This window comes from Alligator sinensis, unplaced genomic scaffold (assembly GCF_000455745.1).
Source record: "Alligator sinensis unplaced genomic scaffold, ASM45574v1 scaffold45_1, whole genome shotgun sequence".
Classification (NCBI taxonomy): Eukaryota; Metazoa; Chordata; order Crocodylia; family Alligatoridae; genus Alligator; species Alligator sinensis.
Genome location: NW_005842267.1, coordinates 1,149,103 through 1,169,755, shown reverse-complemented (window position 1 = coordinate 1,169,755; position 20,653 = coordinate 1,149,103). Strand labels below are relative to the sequence as shown.

Sequence of the window (20,653 nt, the reverse complement as noted above, 5' to 3'; positions counted from 1 at the left end):
AAATTCATTGGACCCACTGTTATTCTTAAGGTAAAAACAGGCATGGTCAAACAAAGTGGATCAGAGGTGGTAGGACACATCCTGACAGAGCAGATTCACTTTATTGGATGAAACACAAATGTGTTTCCCTTGTCTGGGAATTCCCTGTGTTCCTGTTGCCCTTTGCTTCCTTGTTGGGACCTGTCCTGACCCATGCATCATATGAAGGCACAGGTTGGTGTGGGGTGGAGTGATCCTGGACCTGGGGAATCCCTGGCACCCTGTGTCTCCTTGCTAGGAGTTGTGCCAAACATGCCTCCATGTGAAGCATGGGTTGGCACAGGTGCTAGCATGGAGTGGCATGGGTCCTGGGAACTTCCTGGTAGCCCATCCTTCTGCTATGGGGCTTTTGCCAGTTCCCTCTCCAACCCACGCTTCATATAAAGGCATGCATCAACACAAGTCCCACTGTTGAGGCACGGGGTGTGGGAATTCCATGGGACCTATGCCAACCTGTGCCTCTGGGTGAAGTTTAGTCTGGGCAGGTCTCAAGTGTAGGCACAGGGCCATGCAGGTCCTGACATGGAGGGATGGAGTGCTGGGGGTTCCTCAGGTCCCATGCTTCCTTGTTAGGACCTGTGCGAGCTTTCCCCATTTATGGAGATGCTTCCTTGGAGATACCTGGGCAAGTCTCCATAATTGGGGAACCCCAACTTTCCCTGCTTACAGAGAGGAGAGGTGCCCCAAGATTCTTTAAGGTGTATCTCCTTAAGCTGGGAAAGCCAGGCAGGTGCTCCAGGGCCTTGAAGGAGCTGTTTCTGTGTGGGAATTCCCAGGGTGCATAGGACTGGGCCCATCAAGCTCCTGGAACACTTACCCAGGATGGCTAGAGAGTGTAGGCAGTTCTGGGCTGCCCACACTCACCCATCATAGAGCAAAAAGAAGTCTGTCACAATAAAGCAGCAGTATTTAAACACTACCTTTGTCGCAGCCACTGATGTGGCTGCAAAAGGTAGGTACATTTGTTTGCTTGCTATTTTTCACCATAAAAATGTGACATCAGGTGACATCTGTTTTCACCTTAAGGGTAACTACCTTGGGTCTTAATGCAGGATTTTAGCACCTGGTGAAAAAGAAGAGACACTGCCTATGCTAGGTCTTGGTGGCTGCCTTCCTGGTACAACTGGCTTATATTTTACAGAATCATTTAACTATATAGTTTTTAGAGAAATTTCCATAGAACACAGTTAGCTTCATCCCAGTTATTTATATTGAGACTCTTCTTTATCCTGTTTATCTTAGTGGGAACTCCAGTGAATCCCAGAAGGGATGAATATGGTTGTAATTGCTTAACAATCCATCATTCCCTCTGGCATTTCTCAACAAGCTCACTTTCAATGCAGAACATTTGCTTTGAAGCAATTCTTTGTACAGACCTAAGGACATCTGCCTCTAGTGCCAATCTCTTGCCCTCCAATGAGACCCTGCAATTGCAAAACTCAGACAGGTAACACTTAGAAAGAAGCAGTAATACAACACAAAGTCTGTGCAAGTGTGTGTCAGGGGGAGGGCTGACAAAAATCAGTGTAAATTACTGCCCCAGACAACATTGCTGTAAGATTGCTGCTTTTTAAAAGTTAACAAAGTCCACAGCTGTACTGAATAAAATAGCTAAACAATTCTTAACTAGATGTTTTAATTTGGGGGGATGGAGGATAGTAGGGTGTGAGCTAACTGAAACCATGTGCCAAACAACTAATTTGCTTTAAAAAAACTTGTTGATAAAATCTTTCTTAAAACAGGGGGATTTTTAGCCTATTAAGCAGCCAAAACAATTTAAGCCAAATGACTGATAGTGTCCTAACAAGGTGTTTACTGGCAGGCTATTGAAAAGTTTGCCTTGTAATTGCTTTGTCTTTGTTGTTTTGGAAGCAGGTTAACTTTTATTGGCATTTACTGAAAGCTGTTTTTCCCTTTCCCTCTAGCCAGCTGGCTTTCCCTTTTAGGCAAGCTTTCCTAGTTTTGATATGCAGAACATATTTGCAACTTTGATTGTCGACCGATGTGGTCTTTTTGAACAAGAAGCCAAGTGGCTAATAATATCTGGATTGATCTGTCATGCCTTTGGCAGAATTGCATCATAAGCATGCTGCAGGTGTGCTCCCAATAGTTCTGCTTTAACATTTTTGTAAGAGTGACTGCACAGTCAAGCAAACCAGGGATGCTCTATACTAAGAACTTTTACCGGTACGGATTTGCTGGTTGAAGCTGTAATTTTCATTTTAAAGTCTTAAGTTATTCTGGGCGTGTCTGCACATGCATATTAATGCACTTCAATAAATTCTGGTGCTTATTGCTCTGGAGTTTCTTGTTCCCAGGCATGTGTTTATACATGTGTCTGGGATTGCAGCATGTTGAGCTGGGTTGGAGTAGCCCTGGCTGCCAGGGGGCTCCAGGGGTCAGCCTGCCAGCCCAGGGCTGCTCCACCTGGCTCAGTGTGTTGTAGAGGGGCTAGCTGGGGCATGAGGGCAGCCCCCTCACTGAAGCACCCTCATGCCCCAGTCACCTGGGGCAATGTCTACACATGTGCTGCTGCAGAGTAAAAAACTCTACAACAGTATACTATTTGTATTTGCAAGTATTATCCTGCTGCAGAGTAAATTTGTTTACTTCAGCCTAATAGGGGTGCATGTGTAGACATGTGGTGTTCAATACACAGTTAATTAGTCTACTGTTAATTAGTTAACTAGTCTACTGTTCACTACACAGTTAATTAGTCTAATGTCTCATGTAGACGTGCCTACTAGTATTATCCTTAGCATGAACACAGTTCTACTGGTGTATTCTATACTAATATAAGCTCTCTTATACTGATATAACTTTAGCCACATTTGTGGGGTTCGCTGGTTTTAAGTATTCAGTTATAGACGTTAAAAGATTCTTTAAAAAGTGTCCTTTTTACATTCCATTTGAGAAGACGCGCACTAACTGATGAATCACGTATATTCTTTTCATGAATAAAGACATGTTGAAAAGATTCCATTTGCTAAAAGTATACAGGAGGGCCATTTTCAGCAGCCTGAAAAGCAGAGAAATTGGTGAATTAAGGGTTTGTCTACATCAGTGCTTCGCGACCTTTTTAGATTTGAGGCACCTCTTATTAGACTTAAGGCACCCTTCAGAAAATGCCAGCTCTTCACTTGTTCTTTGACTACAAAAAATAATAGAGCAGTTTTTCTGTATCAAAGAACTCAAAAACCACAACAGGTCAGAATATTTTTAACACTAGATTCCTATTTAAAATCTCTGGCCAAGTCCAGACAATCGCAGATGTTTGGTTCTCTGGGGACAAGTAGCAGCAGCACATTTTTGCCGCTGATATTTGTTCCTGGGGATTGCGTGGGCCACGCACGAGCCACAGGTTACCCCACATGGGGTAGGGGAGGCGTGGGTCACCAACTGTGCCAGTCCCAGCAGTCTTACCTGGGGTCCTGGAGGCTGAGGAAGCTGGAGCTGTGGCGTTCCTGCAGCTGGGAACCTGACTGGCAGTTGGAATGTGGCTCTGGCCGGGCAGGCTCTGGTTTTGGACAATGTGTGCTGCTGCTACATGTGCCGCCGTTTTTTTCCAGGTGTGTTTTTTTTTTACCCTGGGGTTTCTGGTGTGGTATGTGGCATTGCAGATGGGTCCGTGGTCTACGGTGCCACATACAGCGTGGCCATGCTCGTCTGGACACAGCCCCTGGGTTTATCTTGTTAATACACCTAACGGTGCTAACATCTTATGACACCCTGTAGCACCCTTGAAAGGATCCCAGGGCACCCCAGAATGCTGTGGTACCCTGGCTGAGAATCACTGGTATACATGGATAAATTGACTGGTATAGCGATATCTACACATTTTGTAGATTTAGCTGCCTTGTGCTCTCCTTAAGAGCTATGTTAGCATTGATCTGCAACAGCCCATTTATGTGAACTTGCAAGCAATTCTCCCTTACTTGCTTTATTTCCACGAGCTCCCTCAACACATAGTTTAGTAACATGATCTTGACCGATCTTTGGGGTCCAGTAACAAAAACAGAGTTATTTTCTGTGTGGACAGTAGTTCATTTCAGCAGCTCCACTAGACAGTTGCATTGAGGTTTGACTCCAAACAGCTTTCCATTAAGACACTTTAAACATGCCAGTCGGTTTCCCACGTAGACTAGCCCTAACATAAATTAGCTCTACAGAAGGTAACATGACACTTGTTTGTATTGTATTAGGTAATAATGAACTATAATGTTCACCATGGTTCTGGTGCCCTGTTCTAGTAAACCCAAGTCCGTTCTTAACTGTTATATCTCAGATCTCATTTTAGTCTTACACCTGGTTTATTCAAAGAGTATTTATTCGTGTTAGGTCATGCTGAAAACGGGGGAATAATTGTGACGGATATTTAGAACTAAAATGTCCTACAGGTGAAAGGTCAGTGTAATTAATTTAAACAAATGCTTACTGATACCTTTCTTAGTCATTAATCTCCTATTTCTTCACAGTTTGCTTTTTTAAAATGTCACCCCTGCAGCTAGAGAAAATCATTCTAACATAGCAGTGTTTGCTAATACGGAGTCCTTTAGCACTCCCGATTTTAGTGTGGGGCATAAGGATCAGTATTTTCATAGCTATTGGAATTGGAAAAAATATTTTCTGCTCCTGTATCCAAACTAGCCCTCCATAAACTAGAAATAAACTAGAAATAAGTTCCACTTCTGAGCACCATACTGTGCCCTGGTGAGAGTAACTAGCATAGAAATAGGGGATAAGAATCCCACATATGGTATTTTATTTATTTATTTGGCTAAAGCAGATATATACTTCTTTATTATGTAGCATACATGTGGTGCAGCGCTTTAACACATTTTTGCATATTCCACTGGATTATGAATCTACATGCACTTGACTGTGTGTTCTAGGCAGGAAGGGACAATAATCATGTTCTTTATCATCACTGAATCTTTAAATGTTACTAAAGTACGTTTGTAGTTGTGTATTTTCCAGTAAAGGTGGCAGCTTACTTCAAAGCTGGTATTTTCCTTTTGTTAGACAAGGTTCTCAAATAGCTCCATATTGCCCACATATTTGATTCTTGCCAGTTGGCTCTGAAATCTGGTGCTTGGGCTCATCATACAGAATTAGCTTCCAAAAAAATGAGGTCCCATGCTGTTTCTATCTACTGGGCTGGTGGGGGTTGGAAGGATTTGATCTGAAGCCAAGGCAGAACTAAATTGATGGAATCATACTTACTATGCTTGCCAATTACTGCCCAGTATTGAAGCTCCTGTTTTCTGGGAAAGATCACTGAGAAGGGAGTGGTAGGTCAATTCCAGTGACATTGGACATCCTCAAATTTTGCTGTATTGAAACAGAACTAATTGTGTGGGCTGATGATCACTCTGGCTAGAAGCCAGATAACCTTGGTGATATAATATAGCATGCTTCTTTTCATTGGGTTTTGATGTTGCTGTTTGTGAGACTTTGCAGATGCAACTAGAGAGTAGACAGAATGATCTTATGGAGAATCTACATGTTTCTTTCAGAATGATTGACAGGGTAGTTTCCCTTTTGTAAAGGCTGTGGAGTTTCCCAGAGCTTAGTTCTTCTGTCTCTTGTGCCCAGTTTTTATTTTAAGCTGTTAGCATGGTTTCATGAGGGCCCCCGATGAAACACCTCTTGGTGGTAGTTAACTTGTTTGTCACTATGTTCTCCTAATATATATGACAGATAGCAAGATCTAAATATGATCCAGTTGACATGAGTTCAATCAAAATAAGGTAGTGATTTTTGATGGCCAAGCTTTTTGAGACCCTGATGAAATCTATGAAGATGTCATGGGTCAGATTCTACTTCATTCAGCTCAAATCCCTAAAAATCTGTGAATGCATCTTTGTAACATACAATCACAAGCAATGAGGACTCACCTGCCTCTTATATTAGCAATTTTCCAGATGCAAATAGTGTGGAATAGAATCACCCTAAGCATGTAACTCCACTCGTGCACCCACCAGGCGAAACTAAATCTGGCCCCATCTGCTAAATTACTTTTAAAGCAACTATAAATCTAGGGTTCTTGTTCATCTCTGTGTAGCCAGGAGGTTTCTTTCACTGAGATTGCAGGCATTGCCCTAGTTATCCATACCTTTTAGTTCGGTCTAGACTCAGTTGATGAAGATGAATATACCTAAGACTAACTATAAAATGCTTTCAGCTGGTGCTGAGTGGCATTATTAGGATAAAAGCCTAATGCTACTGGGTTCTTTACTGTCTACACTGCTTGGTAAAATTCAGGGTGCAGGTTAGTATCCATCAAAGTATCTATCAAAGGACTAGTCACAATTATTCCCCAGTTTCAGCCGGACCTAACATGAACAAATACTCTTTGAACAAACTAGGTGTAAGACTAAAATGAGGTTATATAAAATATAACAGTTAAAGGTTACTTTCAGGCTTGGAGACCTACACCCATCCAGATTTCTAGATCTTCTTTCTTAAAGGGTGACATTCACATCTACTTTTAGAGATGTTTATGGAATGTGAATGAAGACTAACAGCACTGCCTAGAATGCAGTCCAGTGAGTGTTCAGTTTTCTGTTCTGTTTGGCGGGGGACCATGGATACTAAATTCACAAGTTTTAGGTTTAAATAACAAGTAGCTGTTGCTGTATCATAGCATTACAACCCTCATGTAAAGTCATGCATCTGTGGGTGGATTTGTTTCTTTTATATCTGCCAATAAGAGACATTTTAGAACATCTTTAACAGCTGAGAAGTAACCAATGTTTTGCCCTCTTGAGCAAACCATTTCACAACTAGTATATTGAAAACAGAAGACTTTATGGATCAAAAAAGCTTATGGTACCTGCCATGTTGCAGCATAAATTCTCTCTTAGAATCATCAGGTGAGTGCTTGCTATTACAGCAGGTGACAAAAATCGCAAAAACACGAAATTGGGTCCCTGTCCTTAAGTGTATCTCAGTTTGCATTTTGATAGCAGTTTAGAAATGTTATCGCCTGTTTTGTCACAGACATAATTCACATCTTTCTTCAGGCACTGTAAACAAGAGAAATGGTTTAATGGCTCCATAAAAGGCACTCTGTGCTGATAGCTGAGATTAGACCCTTTAGTAATGGATTTTCGTATGTTGGGGGAAGGGGAGGGTTTGGCAGAGGTAAATGTACTGGAAAAGAATCTTTGAGAGGCTCTGATGTATCTGAAGTGCCTGCTGCACTTCTGTGCATGTCAGAAGTTGGATTTAAAGAGTCTGTGACAGAGTTGGCTTTATTGGTACATAGGCCTTCCCCTTTGCTTCTGGAATTTAACTACATACTAATTGAGGTCATCTCAATCAATTTATCACCTGGAGTTGAAGTGATATTAACTTGAAGTGAATGGTTTTTCATTTTCTTGCTGGTGAAAAAGTCAACTGCCTTGTCTTTGTGTGTACAGACAATACATTATATAGGAGTATTGTATAATGCCATTTGCACCTTAATTGGTGTTAAAAATGAATAAGCTTACATGCAAAATCTAATTTTACCGGTGATTGGAGGGTAGGAATGTAAAAAGCACCCCAAACGCCTTTTCAGCGGAAATGTCCAGAGCATGACTCATTTTGCTTTCTCTATTGCTTTCTTTTTCCGCAGGTGCTCCAAATCCTCCAAGCTATACATGTGCGTGTAGCATTACTAAGTGCCTTGAAGTTCTCTAATGCATACAAGTTGGCAGGTGTCAGTGACTCATTCATTTTACACCAGATAGTACATTAATACTTTCATATATAAGTTGATAATAAAGAGGCCGCCCTTAGTCTGTGGAGTCAAAAATCACTTAAGAGATCACACACCATTAGCAAAGACCCTTAAATTTCCAGCTATAGAGGAGTGTTTTCTCCATATGCCTTTCTTTTTCTTGAAAACCTTATTTTGAACTTTGTAATTAATGCAGGAATCTCAAGTCTACAAACTACAGTTTGTAGTTTGTAGACTTGAGATTCCTGCAAACTTGAGTCTACAAACTACAACTTTTGCAAACTACAACTCCTGCAAACTTCAGCTCCTGCAAACTTGAGTCTACAAACTTGAGTCTACAAACTGTAGTTTGTAGACTCAAGTCTACAAACTGTGTTGTCCTGATTTTAAGTCAACATGGTTTTTCCTCCTGTAAAAAAAAAAAAAATTGTGCTCGACTTACATGTACTGTAATGGAGCCTCCAACAATCATGACTTTTGTACTTGGAATATTTTTGTGCATGCAAAAACAAATCTGTGAAGTTTTTATTTTAGTATTTTTAGTGCATTTATATCTTCAGATCCTTTCCTTGGTTATTTGATTCTCCTGTGGAGTTTTATAAGGGCAATAACAGTTCAAGGACTTAATCTTATCAGTTTATGTTCAGAGGAAAAAACAGCTTCCCCCTTCCCCCTCCCCTAAAATTGAATCTGAAAATATGTGGTTGATTTATATTAGGGTTCATTGTTTAATTGGAATGGTATGGCTTTACTTTCTGCCTAAAAAAGGATATACAATCAATTCTATGAGTTTCTTCAGATCTTCCTTAAGTATTCACACCTTACCTGTCTTGAAGTAATGTTGCTATGTAGTAAAGAAGTATTTATAGTCCCTGACAAAAACTATTCCTAAGACTTCCCTAAGCAAAGGTCTCGTGTTGTATCCAGTTGGTCCAAATGGTGTACTGTTTTTTTTCACGTGCAGAGAAGTTAGTTTATCTCAGGATTAGGGTCCAGAAGATGCGATGGGGAGGAGGGAGAAGTAAAAGGTTTTGCTAATGCAATTCAAATTATTTTTAAGCACTTACAGAAATCTTAATACAATTACTCAATTGGGCACTAATCTGAAGACCTTGTTCTGGACAAGTCCTGTTGATTTGAAATGGAGTCTTCATGAGTAAGTTAGGATCAGGGTGTAGACAGGTAACACTTTCTCAAAAGCTTGCCAGATGTAATTGAAATGGCCTTCATTGTGTATGAGTTAGTTCCACAGGGAGACTGTTTACTTTATTTTCTACAAAAGGGTGCTTTAAAAAAAACAAAACAACCCTAAAATGTGACAGTATTTTCTAGACTGCCAATATAAAGAACACAAATTATCATGTAGTCTATATAACTTTCTTAATCTTCTGCTGCATATAAAAATGTTCTATAGGTATACCATCATGTATTATGCAGTGGTCAGCTACTGCTTACAGCACTGAACCACGTCATGGTTGCCTTATGTATTCAAGTTAACTTCATAGAGACTATAGACATGATGATCGGTACGCTGAGCAGCACTGATCCTCTCAAAGCCTTCTCTTACAAGTCATCCAAATGGAGTGCAAAGAAATTCACTGAAGTGAAGCTTTTGGGACTAGGTCCTTATTTTTAAAAGCGGGGGTGGGGGAGTATTAATTTACTTTAAATTTGGAGATGGCTATACACAAGTAATTATTAATTCAGATCATAAAAATTAAAATACCTAGTCACTTGAAGAGGGCTGGGATTTTGTCCTTATTAAAATAATGTTTTGGCAAGCACAGAGTGAGAGAAAGAGGGTGGGGCCTGGAGGAAGAAGAGTGAAAAGGGAGTGAGGAAGGATAAAGAAAAAGTAGGGAGAAGGACTTGGTTGTTTGAAATGACATTTTTTTTTAAATTTGAAAATATAGGAAGCCTGCCTTGTTTGAGTAAAAATAAAAATATATAAAGAAGCAGCCTTGCTCTTCTCCCCAGAAAAGTTTTACAGTGAAAGGAAATGTAAAATTCAGTGTAGCAAGACAACAACTTTTTTAAAAAGGAAGGTTACAAGTGAATGTCGCACTAAAAAGAGCTATAATGGGTGGGAGTGACAGTGAAGGTAGAAGACTGGCATTTTGCATACTTAAAATTTGACTATTGAAATAACTCCATCCTTGTCAGCCAGCCTAAAAATGCAGTTTGAAAGGTCAAGTAGCCTTCAAAGAAAAATACATAGTGAACACATTTTCTCAGGCTGCCTTTTTCTTTGCTCATCTAAAAGTGTGCATTTCAGGAGGTGCTGATAAAGCTTTGCATGGCCTGTGTGTCTGGGGAGTGCTTGAGGATGACTTTAAATTTTACAGCTACATTATCTGTGCTGGGCCTAGTTAAGATAAAGATCTAATGTGAAATCATTTTGGACTATAATGCTTTCCCGAAATGAAATGAAAGCGTTAACCTACTTGATTTGATACACTTTACCCTAGCTTATACAACCAGGAAGAAGGTGGGGTATACTTTAATTAAAACTACAGCACAGATGCCTTCTAGCTTTCTGCCCTGTGCCTAGCTAGGATTGTATAGTTAAGCAAAGTAAAATGTGCTTTGCAGCTGAGGCAGCAGGCTGGAGCCGTGTTCAGTGAAAGTAATTTAATTAGTGTTGATCATGACTCCAGATGATGGTGATTTGATAAGGAATAATTTAGTACTTAACAGCCTTTTACATGCACCAACTCCATGTGGGGAGGTAAAGCAAATTGCACAAAATGAATGTGCTGCTTTCACTTGTGCCTGTGCCAGTGAGCTGGAAAACTGCCTGTTAGCAGACGTTCAGGCTCTCAGCACTATGATGAAATACCCAACCAGTTCTGCGTACAGGGCTGTGGTGTGGGAGTCTCTGTACTCCCGTTATTTAAAAATAAATAAGGGAAGTCATTTTTCATAACAGATGAACTCTGAGGAAGCAGCAAAGTTAAAAAAGAAGAAAATAGAGCAGTGTGTGGCCCTTGTTTGAGTATGAGAGGTTGGCTTTGAAAAAAGAAACATGTTGCATTATAGGTTTAGCTCACTAGCTTGAAATCAAAGTCATTCATATACTTAAGGTATAAATCACAGTTCAGAAGATGCTGGGAAGTGGAATGAAGCCCCTGGATCCTGGGCTTAAAACTATTCCTAATGGAGTGAAGTGGACATGGAAATAAGAATGCAACAGTCTGCTCAACTGCATCTGAGTCCTGCTCTGCGTTGCTCAAAGGATTGGCCCAATAGAAAAAAAAGGTGGTATTATAAAGAAATATTGAGTTTCTTTTCTATTTTTCATTAAAGACTGATTTGCCCAAATGATGGGCTGTCTAACTTCTAAACCCCTGGGGGCCACACAAGGCAAGCCATGGTCCACTGGGCTGCGTGGACACTCTCTCCCATTTTCTAAATCTAGTGAATATGAAATTATTGCTTTTTAAGATATAGGGAAGGGTAGAGATACTGTAAAGCCTAATGGTGCATAATGATCTGATTCTGCTGACTGAGATTCACTAACATTGACCTTAATGTGTGTTTGAATTCACTGAAGCGCCACAAAGGTTCTCGAGGGTCCATGCCTTTCCTGGGACTGAAATTTCAGGTCACATCTAGATATTTTGGTGTTAATAAGGTGAATTAAGGTGATCCAAAACTTCAAGTTTATCAGAGATGAAAGAGGCACTATGTTTATAACTTTGGGATGTGCTTTAAAATTGTTAAAAAACAAAATAAAGTCTTGTCCAGGGCGTCTGGTCTACAGTTTTTGTCTTCCTATACTATATGCTACCTTTTACTACCTTAGTTGCTTTTTCTAGATTAGGAACAGGGTTTGCAGCAGCCCTGCACTTTTCCCTAATTTAGATACAGATTAACATCTTTTACCTCAGTTTTAGTAGACATTTGACCTTGCACTAAGAAATATAATGGGTTTAGCTAAACGATTTTGGTTAACCTTAACTTGTCCTCAACTTTTTTTTCTTCCACAGACTGTGTTTCTCATTCATATTTCCTTTCTGGCTCATCCCTTCTCTTTCCCCAAATCCTGGCTCCATTCATGTCAATAGCAAAATTCCCATTGACTTCAAGAGGGCTAATATATATTTCTGACATTACTTTATTACTATACCATCAGCTATTAAAGAAGCGTGTAATCCTCCAGTTTCATAAGTTTTATTACAGGTTTTCATATAAGTTTTGGGACTAAAAAGATTAGTGGTCCAGTATTTGAGGCTCATATAGGAGAAATTAATTTTGTACTCATAGCTGTGATACTCTTTGAAGTGAACTACTGTGCATTTACAGCTGAAAGCTGCCTTGCTAATATATTACTTAGAAGCAGTTTGTGCCTGTAAAGTATTTTGCTTCTGACAACATTTACAGTAGTTAAGCCAAATATAAGTGGGCTGTTATTTTCCTGCTAATGAGATGGGATCCTAGCCATCATTCTATTAAACAATAAAACTGCTAATAGCCAATGCAAAGGATCTCTGGTGCCTATTTCTCAGCTGACACCCAAAGAAATGTTTGAAATGTTTATTTCCTATACTGTATCTAGTATTCCAGTGGCTTAATTAATCCTGTGTTTAATTAGTAGCATCTAGCTTGCTTCATAAGGCATACTGTTTAATACTGTACTTGGTATTTAATTGCATTTTTTTCCCTTCTTTTCAGTGGCTTTTCATGGTCTCCCATTGAAAATCAAGAAGGAACCCCACAGTCCATGTTCGGAACTTGGCTCTGCTTGTAGTCAAGAACAGCCATTCAAGTTCAGTTATGGGGAAAAGTGCCTGTACAATGTCAGGTAAAACAGTCAGGAGTATGTTTATGGTGGTTTCAGTTAGGACTGCAGATTTAAGTGAGGGCTGACTAAAGAGCAATAAAACCATAATAGAGATCTTACAAAAGTTACCTCTTCAGCAGATACCAGACTGATGAGATAATGCATTTACTTGAATGCTGATGAAACTGTTTACCATGCTATCAAACACTTTACATAATTATTTTAAAGCAATAATTTTCATTGCAATATTCACACTCTACTCCTCCTCTGTTGGATAGAGCCAGAGTCTAAAAACAACAGGTGAGGGACCTTATTTGCCATGAGCTATGTTTGAAAGTACTTTAAAAATGCATTACACACATTAGGCTGAGAGACTGCTCTTTGTAACAGGCAAGAGATTGGCAGGTCTGAGCAACACATTATGCATTTGACAAGTTTTTGGTAGATGATATATGCATGTATTCATGGATGATTACAATGTAAAACTAGTGTTTTGTTAGACTTTGCAGATAATGCTGTCTTCACAGAGGCAATTTGTTTCCCTCTGTTCATACATTTAGATAGTGAAAGTTTAAATTATTTTAAGATATAAAAAATTAGTTTACCACTGCATTTTTTATTGATTTTTCTTTTGGTTCACATGTATATCTTTCTTTTCCCTTAAATGTCAGCTGTTGAAAGGGTTTCTTAGCGACAGTTTAGTCTTACCTTGTTTTTATTCACATAAGTACGCTGCCATTGAAAGTAGAGTACAAAGCATCTTTTGCCTCTTCATCTGATAAACAGGGTGCATCACTTGGTTATAGAGAAAAGTAGGCAGAAGGCACCTCATAGACTAACTTGCTTAGAACCTTCTGCTCTCTGCAGGGCCATCCATCAAATCTGTAGCCTACAGAAGCTCATGCCTCTTCTAATGAGTAGTCTATGAGGTACCACCTTGCCCTGCCTTCCCTCTGACTTCATACTAACTTGACTAAGTACCTATCTCTGTGAGCTGACTACCTCTCTCTATTCACAGGTAGTGAGTGAGCCATGTCAGTCTGAAGTCAGGCAGAAAGCAGGGCTGGGGCACCTCATAGACTAGCTTGCTAAAAGAGGCATGACATTTTTGTAAGGGACTTTTGTTGCCAGATGCTAGAGTCATCTTTGGAAAAGTTCGACTTTATTAATCAAGATATTGTCAACCTTATAACCTAATGAATATCCTCCTAGATCCTTTTATTGTTTTGGCCACAACAAATGCTTACTCCTAAATGCTTAGGGTTAAGTATGCAAATAATGATATTGTCTTCAGTGGAAAGTCCCATTGCCTTGATTCAGAAAACCACTTAGGCATGTACTTAACAGTGAGCACCTGGTTTAGTCCTTTCTTAAATTGAGAGATTGACTTAGCTATGTGCCTGAGCATTTCCTTAATTGGGGCACACGTGAATAAAGTTAAGCATCTGTGTATCTGTTTACAGGGTTACAGACCTTTAGTTTTGTGAGGGGGGGGAAATATATCCTGTCAGCAGAAGCTGCTGCTATCTGAATATAGGTAGCTAAAGCAACATAATGCTGCTTTTTCTGGGTCAGATTTCTGGTCTCCAGTAAGGTTCTTTTTCTCTCGCTCCTGAGGTTTGTGCAGACTGACAAACTTGACAGATATTACCTACTCTTCCTGCAGTGGTCCAGGTGGCTCTGCTTTCATGTATTCTGAAACTTGCTCTACACTTGTGCCTTATTACAGCATCACTGTAATGCCAAGTGCTTTCAAAAGTAATTCTCTGCTCCATAGAGGGAAATAACCTGATTGTAATGCATAGCTATTATCCAGGTTCTAACTAAATTTTCTCAGTGCTTTTCCATATCCACAGAAGAGAATTTCCCCAATTTGGGTACTAAGGTAACTTTATAATAAAAAAATAATCTGAATGGAATGGAATAGTTATTTCTGTGGGTGGAAGTGCTGCATTTAATTGAATTGAAGAGAAGGTAACTTCTGATTTCTCCTTCCCTTCTGCCCCCACCCCACTTCTGTTTAGTGCCTATGATCAGAAGCCACAAGTGGGAATGAGGCCCTCCAACCCACCAACGCCATCCAGCACTCCCGTGTCGCCACTGCACCATGCATCCCCAAACTCAGCTCAGACTCCTAAACCTGACCGGGTTTTCCCTACTCATCTTCCTCCCTCCCAGTCCATTCAAGACAACAGCTTTTCTATGGACCACAGGTAAAAACAAACCAACAAACAAAACCCCTTTAAGTAACCAAAATTCAAGGAATTGCAGTCAATTGTAGGCTGCGTATAGTTTAAACAGATTGTGGGAACCACCGTCATGTGAAGTAGAAGCTTTGTAGCTATTCTTATGGAAATCAGTGGAACCTAGGCACTAGTTATTGTGAATAAGAGTGGTGGAAACATACTTCCTCATAGGTGTGCTAACCCCATACAAGGGGCTGGCATTCTGTTTGGATGGAGTCTGTTGGGAGCACGGTTAGGAACAACCATGTGTAATGGCTACCTCTGCCATCTTTTCTTGCTATGAGTACTCAGCAAGTAATTCAGCTGAGTGTTTTCTAGAGGAGTAAGGCATCAGAATCTAGCTCTATGCTAATAAGTGAGCATTTTAGCTTGTCTAAATACAAATCTAAATAGCTGTTAGCTTACTTCTGGAGTTTCTTCTAAAGACTGTAGACTCTGCTTGCATAGTTTTTTTCCTAGAGGGTGGGTATTTAAGCTTTCTGAAATACAACAGTTTAATATAAGGAAATTAAGATGCCAAAATAAACTACATCCAAATAACATTAGACTGAGTAAAACCTGTGAAAGCTAAACCCCGCCCCCCCCATAATCCAGAATTAAAGCTGAAACTGTCCTCAAGTCACCCTGTTGTGTTTTGGTATGTTTAGAGATCTCCAAACAAATCATATTTTTTTTCTCTCATTCTCCTGAGAATACGTGCTGCAAAATTTAGGCATAAAATTGATTTCTCCTAGTTTTGAAAATGTTTGTTTGTAAATGTAAATATGAGTGACACACTATAATAACCGAAAATGTGTTAGAACGAAGGTCAGATATTATGCGCCCGATTCACACGTGGAAGTGCAGTTTACGTGCTTCTGCAACAATAGAGACTTTTTATATCCAAGAATTCTCATTTGTCAGCAATATTTTTTGCTTCTAGTGGTCAACTTTTAAAGTACCACTAAAGGCTTTGTAGGAATCCTGGCTTCTAGAAGATAGAGTAAAGAAGCTCTAAGAGAAGCTCATTCATCTGCCTTAGCCATGGTCTCTCATCCTTTTTTTGGGCTGTAGTAGAACAATGCAAGCCCCCAACAGAGGCCAGGTTGTAGTTATGATTGCAACTTACTGGCCACATCTACATAAAGTACTGACTGCGTAGTTGTTACTGTGCAGTCATTTAGTACTTGCATACCCAAATGAGTGCTAAATGACTAAATGAGTGCTCAGTAACTGGCATTACTGCACAGTAGCATCTCTGCACGGCTTTGTGGTGGCACTGGCTGCACAGTAGCTCATTACTACTGCGTAAAATTGTCACATCACAGTTTGTGCCCCATAATGCTACTGTGCGGTAGTAACGATATACTATGGGGTAGTAACAAGCTACTGCACAGTAAATGTCTCGTGTAGATGAGACTATGGGACAAATGTATTTTTATAAAAATACTGAATTCAAATGGACCAATAGATTTGATTGAAACCTCCAAAAACTAAATTGCCACCGTTGGAAGAGCAAGCATGGGATATTTTAGAATAAAAGGCTTTTGTCTGATAGCCACCAAAAAGGACCGTTATAGTTCAATCTGCGTTTCTGCATTATCTTGTGCTTTTTTAGTGGCTTGTATGTACTATGAATCATGTTTTTCTAGTGAGCCACGTTAAATGCCCATACAACTTTATCATAATGAGTTCTAAACATGATGTCTTTATTTTATTAAAGTATGACTGATTGAGTGTCCTAAGAATATTTTGTGTTAATAGGAATAGTGTATTCAGCTAATGAATAGTGTATTCAACAACCTTTCAGCAAAGTCCAAAGTAACTAGTTCAAATAATAGAGCTTGTGGCTAGGTACAGACATTCAAAAGCTCAAGGCAAAATTGATCTAAGTTGTTCAGCTTTCTGCAAGTGGTGTAGTTTAGATCCGTAGTGAACAGAACACACATTCGCCTTTTGTTGGCAGGGAGAGGGGGAGAGTGCAAATCATAGACCAAGCTCTGCCGTTTTAAAACAGCCTGTGTGCGCCAGACTTCTGTTATGGGTGTAGAGCAGTTTTGTGTGCCTAACTTTTCTTATGGGTATAGACCAGTTTCTGATCACTTATACTGGTAAAAGTGTAATGTCTGTACCTGGCCTGTGTTAAGTGACCAAGTGTTCCCTATTTCTGCATATTATGTTTTGTTGTGGAATGTGTTTTTCCTTTTTATTTTTAATTCTAAATCTATTTTATGTTCTCCCTCAATTCCACTTGTAAAGTAGTATACAGTGGTAAAGCTTATATGCATTTATAAACATTTTTTGAAAGGGCCTTAGTTTCAAAATGAGCCACATACAAGCATTTGTTTCTAGCAGTGGAAAATTTCTACCACTAAAAATGATAACAGGAGAAGGAGCAGTATAGGCATTCAGCCTACAACCATCCTTCTTTGCCCAAGAGCCAAATGGATTGAGCAGTGGGGCAACGTCTTTTCTCCACTTGTTGCACCGGGGACTCCAGCATGTGAGGTGCTGGCAGGGGGCACCTGGCTTCCACTCCTGGTCTACTTGAGGAGTGGGAGCAGCTGCCCCTCCTCCCCCAACATCATCTGCAAACCAAGAGGATCCTGGTTTCTGATAGGCATGAGAGCCTTCCCCCCAACCCTGTTACTTCTGGAAGGGAGTTAAGCTGCGGGAAAGTATACAAACATTCTCCTAAAAGAAAATGTCCTGGGAGCAACTTCTTCATTGGAGTTGGATTATTTTTCTCCTGGGACCACCATTTTTCCTTTGGGAGAAAAAGTCTGTACATGTTTGATTTCTACCAGGAGTGTGGCAGTTTTCCCACTAGAAACAGAATCTCTGTATGTGGACCATGTTTTCAAAACGTAGTTGTCTGGATTTATCTAGCATGTAATACTGTGTGTCTGATTATTTATTATACATAATATGGGAGCAAATTTTTCTGAACTGTTTGTTGTGTGGCTTAGGTTAACAACAGCCTCAAGAACATGCAGCTTCATACGAATCATGAGTACATGGGGGATAAATGGTCTTAACAAGTACCAATGGGAATCAAATCCACTTGTATAAACAAATGGCTTGATTCCATACAAAGCTTCCAGTACAACAAGTATTATTAACTTCCTTTGAGGCTTTGTGAGTGAGCCTGTTTCTTATTTTAACTTCAAGTTGCAATTTTCTGATTCACTCCTTGACAGTTCTTAATGATAATTTCTGCTTCTTTTTTTGGCTAATGAAAAAAGGAAAAGAGGGGAAATGAATGCAGTGCCAGTCAGCCTAACTATTTCATAATATGTTTGAATTTCTAAGTTTATTTTCTGCAGGTGTAGGTGGAATTGCAAAGCCTAATGTTATAGTGTGCCACTCTTTACACTGCAGTGTAGAATATTCTTAGAAGCGTTAAAGCAATTATCTTTCAGTGTCTATTACTACATACTAACAGAATGAGTACTAATAGTTTCTGTGTTGGTTTTATTTAACTTATGATAGTACATATTTAAGTGAAACCAAATTCATGAAAATATTCTAATGGAAGTTAATGGAGTTAACATTTTTAAATGCTTACAATGCAATATTTTATTCAAGAATTTACAGACTAAAATCCCTGTTTTTCTCCCTCTCCTTCCACTCCGTTTTCTCAAAGAAAACATCTAATTATAGTTTAGGAACCAAGTCAGTTCACTCCCAAAATTAAAAAAAAGTATCTGCAGAATCATTAAGTCTTGGCTTTATATTCATAGAGAAACTTCCATCTTCCTTGAAGGAGCTGTGTTAAAGTAACATTTTTGTCTTGCTTATAGGTGGGTCATGGTAGGACAAGTAAGCTATTTGCTTGAAGAATATCTTATTTGCTGTGGACCTGTAAAGAAGCAATGGACATTTATATACATACTTTTTCTCCCTGTGACGTGCCAGAGATCTGCCGCTTCGGAGCAGACTCGATTAATCGACTAATTGAGTCTGTTCCACATGCGAGCTGGCGTGCACTGCGCTGCTATGCATGCAGTTGTATAAGCAGTGAAATGCATATCAGCGCACAGAAAATGCTGGTAGTGCACTTTGGAACTAAAGCATCTCCAATTTGTTTTAGTTCCAAAGTGCACCGCTGTCATTTTCTCAGCACTGATACGCATTTTGCCACTTATACAAGTGTAAGCATTGCAGCGCCAGGCACTTTTGAAAGAACCCAGCGCTGCAGTTCTTGCATGTGTAAAAATGCCCAATAGGTTCAATCTCCATTGCTTCTGTTCTAGTTTCTGCATATATAAGGATGGGAGGAGCAATGTGTGAAAACCTGTGTGGGTCCCCAGGAAAGCAGAGGGAAACAGCAGTTCAGAAGAAGCCCAAAACTGTGCTTTCCACACAAATTGTTCTTGGTAGCTCCTGCTTTTGGAAGCTTAAGAGCCATTTTGTCACTGGTACTCCCCAAGCCATGTGCACACAACCTTCTGCTCTAAGAGAACTGGAAACAATTAAGGGAAGTAAGTGCTGCATGGATTTCTGCTGAGTGCCATGCACCCACAATTGGAGAAGCCTACACTAGGACATGAGTCCTTTCTACTTCTCCCACTACTAACACACAGAAGCTGCTCTAATTCACTGTGGGGATTAGATAGGACCCTGAATATGGGGACTACAAAAGGAGTTTAAAACTGCATTTCCCTTCTATTCTCCCTACCTCAAATTTAGGAACACAGTTTGGTCGTTTTCCTTCCCCGCTCCACCACAAATTCTCTCCCCAAATTCTCTGTTACATTCATTAAGAATGAAGGAGAGCAGTTTATTGTCACCATCTTGTCTTATTTTATTTTTACTGTCTGGGTGCTCTGGTTATAGCAATACCAGCAGTATACATTTATGTGTCTTTTCTACCTTGTGTCCTAGATTTCGCCGCCAGCTCTCTGAACCTTGCAATTCTTTTCCACCTTTGCCTGCAATGCCGAGGGAAGGACGCCCAATATACCAACGCCAGATGTCTGAGCCAAACATCCCTTTCCCACCTCAAGGTTTTAAGCAGGAATACCATGATCCAGTTTATGAACACAATGCCATGGTTGGCAATGCGGCCAGTCAAAATTTTCCCCCACCTCTGATGATCAAGCAGGAACCTAGAGATTTTGCGTATGATTCAGGTAAGTAAGATGTTTCTTTAGCTCTGTTGGATAATGCGGTAAAACAGCCTGAGTTATTCTCACTGAAGTTTTTATTAATCAAAACTCAGATCTCTTTTTTTTTGTTTAAGCTCAGCAAATAGCTATAACCCTGATAAGACAATGAAGTGTCCTGCATTATGGTTGCCATCACGTCTGCTCTAAAAAGGCTTGCGTTTCTCGAGTTGTCAATCTAGCAATTGCACACCTAAATTGTGAAAGTCAGAGAGAGAAATGTATGGATGTAAACACAAGCATACTGTAGCTGAAGTGTTTGTTCTGCAGCGTGACAGAAGAGGCGGCATTTTAACTTCTAAATCTGTACTTATGGCTTAAGAGCACATTCATCAGTATCTCTCAAAACAAAGTCCAGATTCTCTGCTTGCTCACGCTGCGTTATGTTAGGAGTAACTCCACTGATGTGGGCTTTACATTAGCATAAAAACAGTTTGAGGAGAATTGCCCAAATCATTGTCATCATCTTAGTTTGCATATTGGGTACAAATAATCTGTGGTGACAGTTTGCCAATGAAGAGGATAAGTTGTCAGTTATTATGATTGTGCCTAAGGGCCAACCAAGAACAGGGCCCTATTTTGCTAGATACTGTACAAACAGTAGTCGGTCCTTTCTGTCCTTGAAAGTTTTTAAGAGCAGGTTAGGTAAACATTAGTCTGGGATAGTTTAGGCAGGAGGATGATCCTGGCTCGAGTAGCCACGTGGACTCCT

At 39.9% G+C, this 20,653-nt stretch overlaps 1 protein-coding gene across 9 annotated transcripts in view; it reads left to right on the top strand.

Moving 5' to 3' along the window:
* The window catches only part of ETV1 (ETS variant 1), a 75,965-nt gene that overhangs the window by 27,175 nt on the left and 28,137 nt on the right, over window positions 1-20,653 (top strand). For 8 of the 9 annotated variants that reach the window (XM_006027784.3, XM_006027786.3, XM_006027779.3 and 5 more), the window contains 3 exons: window positions 12,440-12,569; window positions 14,573-14,761; window positions 19,661-19,908. In XM_006027784.3, the coding sequence (XP_006027846.1) occupies window positions 12,440-12,569; window positions 14,573-14,761; window positions 19,661-19,908 (567 nt within the window). Of the gene's footprint in view, window positions 1-12,271; window positions 12,291-12,439; window positions 12,570-14,572; window positions 14,762-19,660; window positions 19,909-20,653 lie in introns of those variants that run through there. The other variant, XM_014521866.2, reaches the window with a different exon arrangement.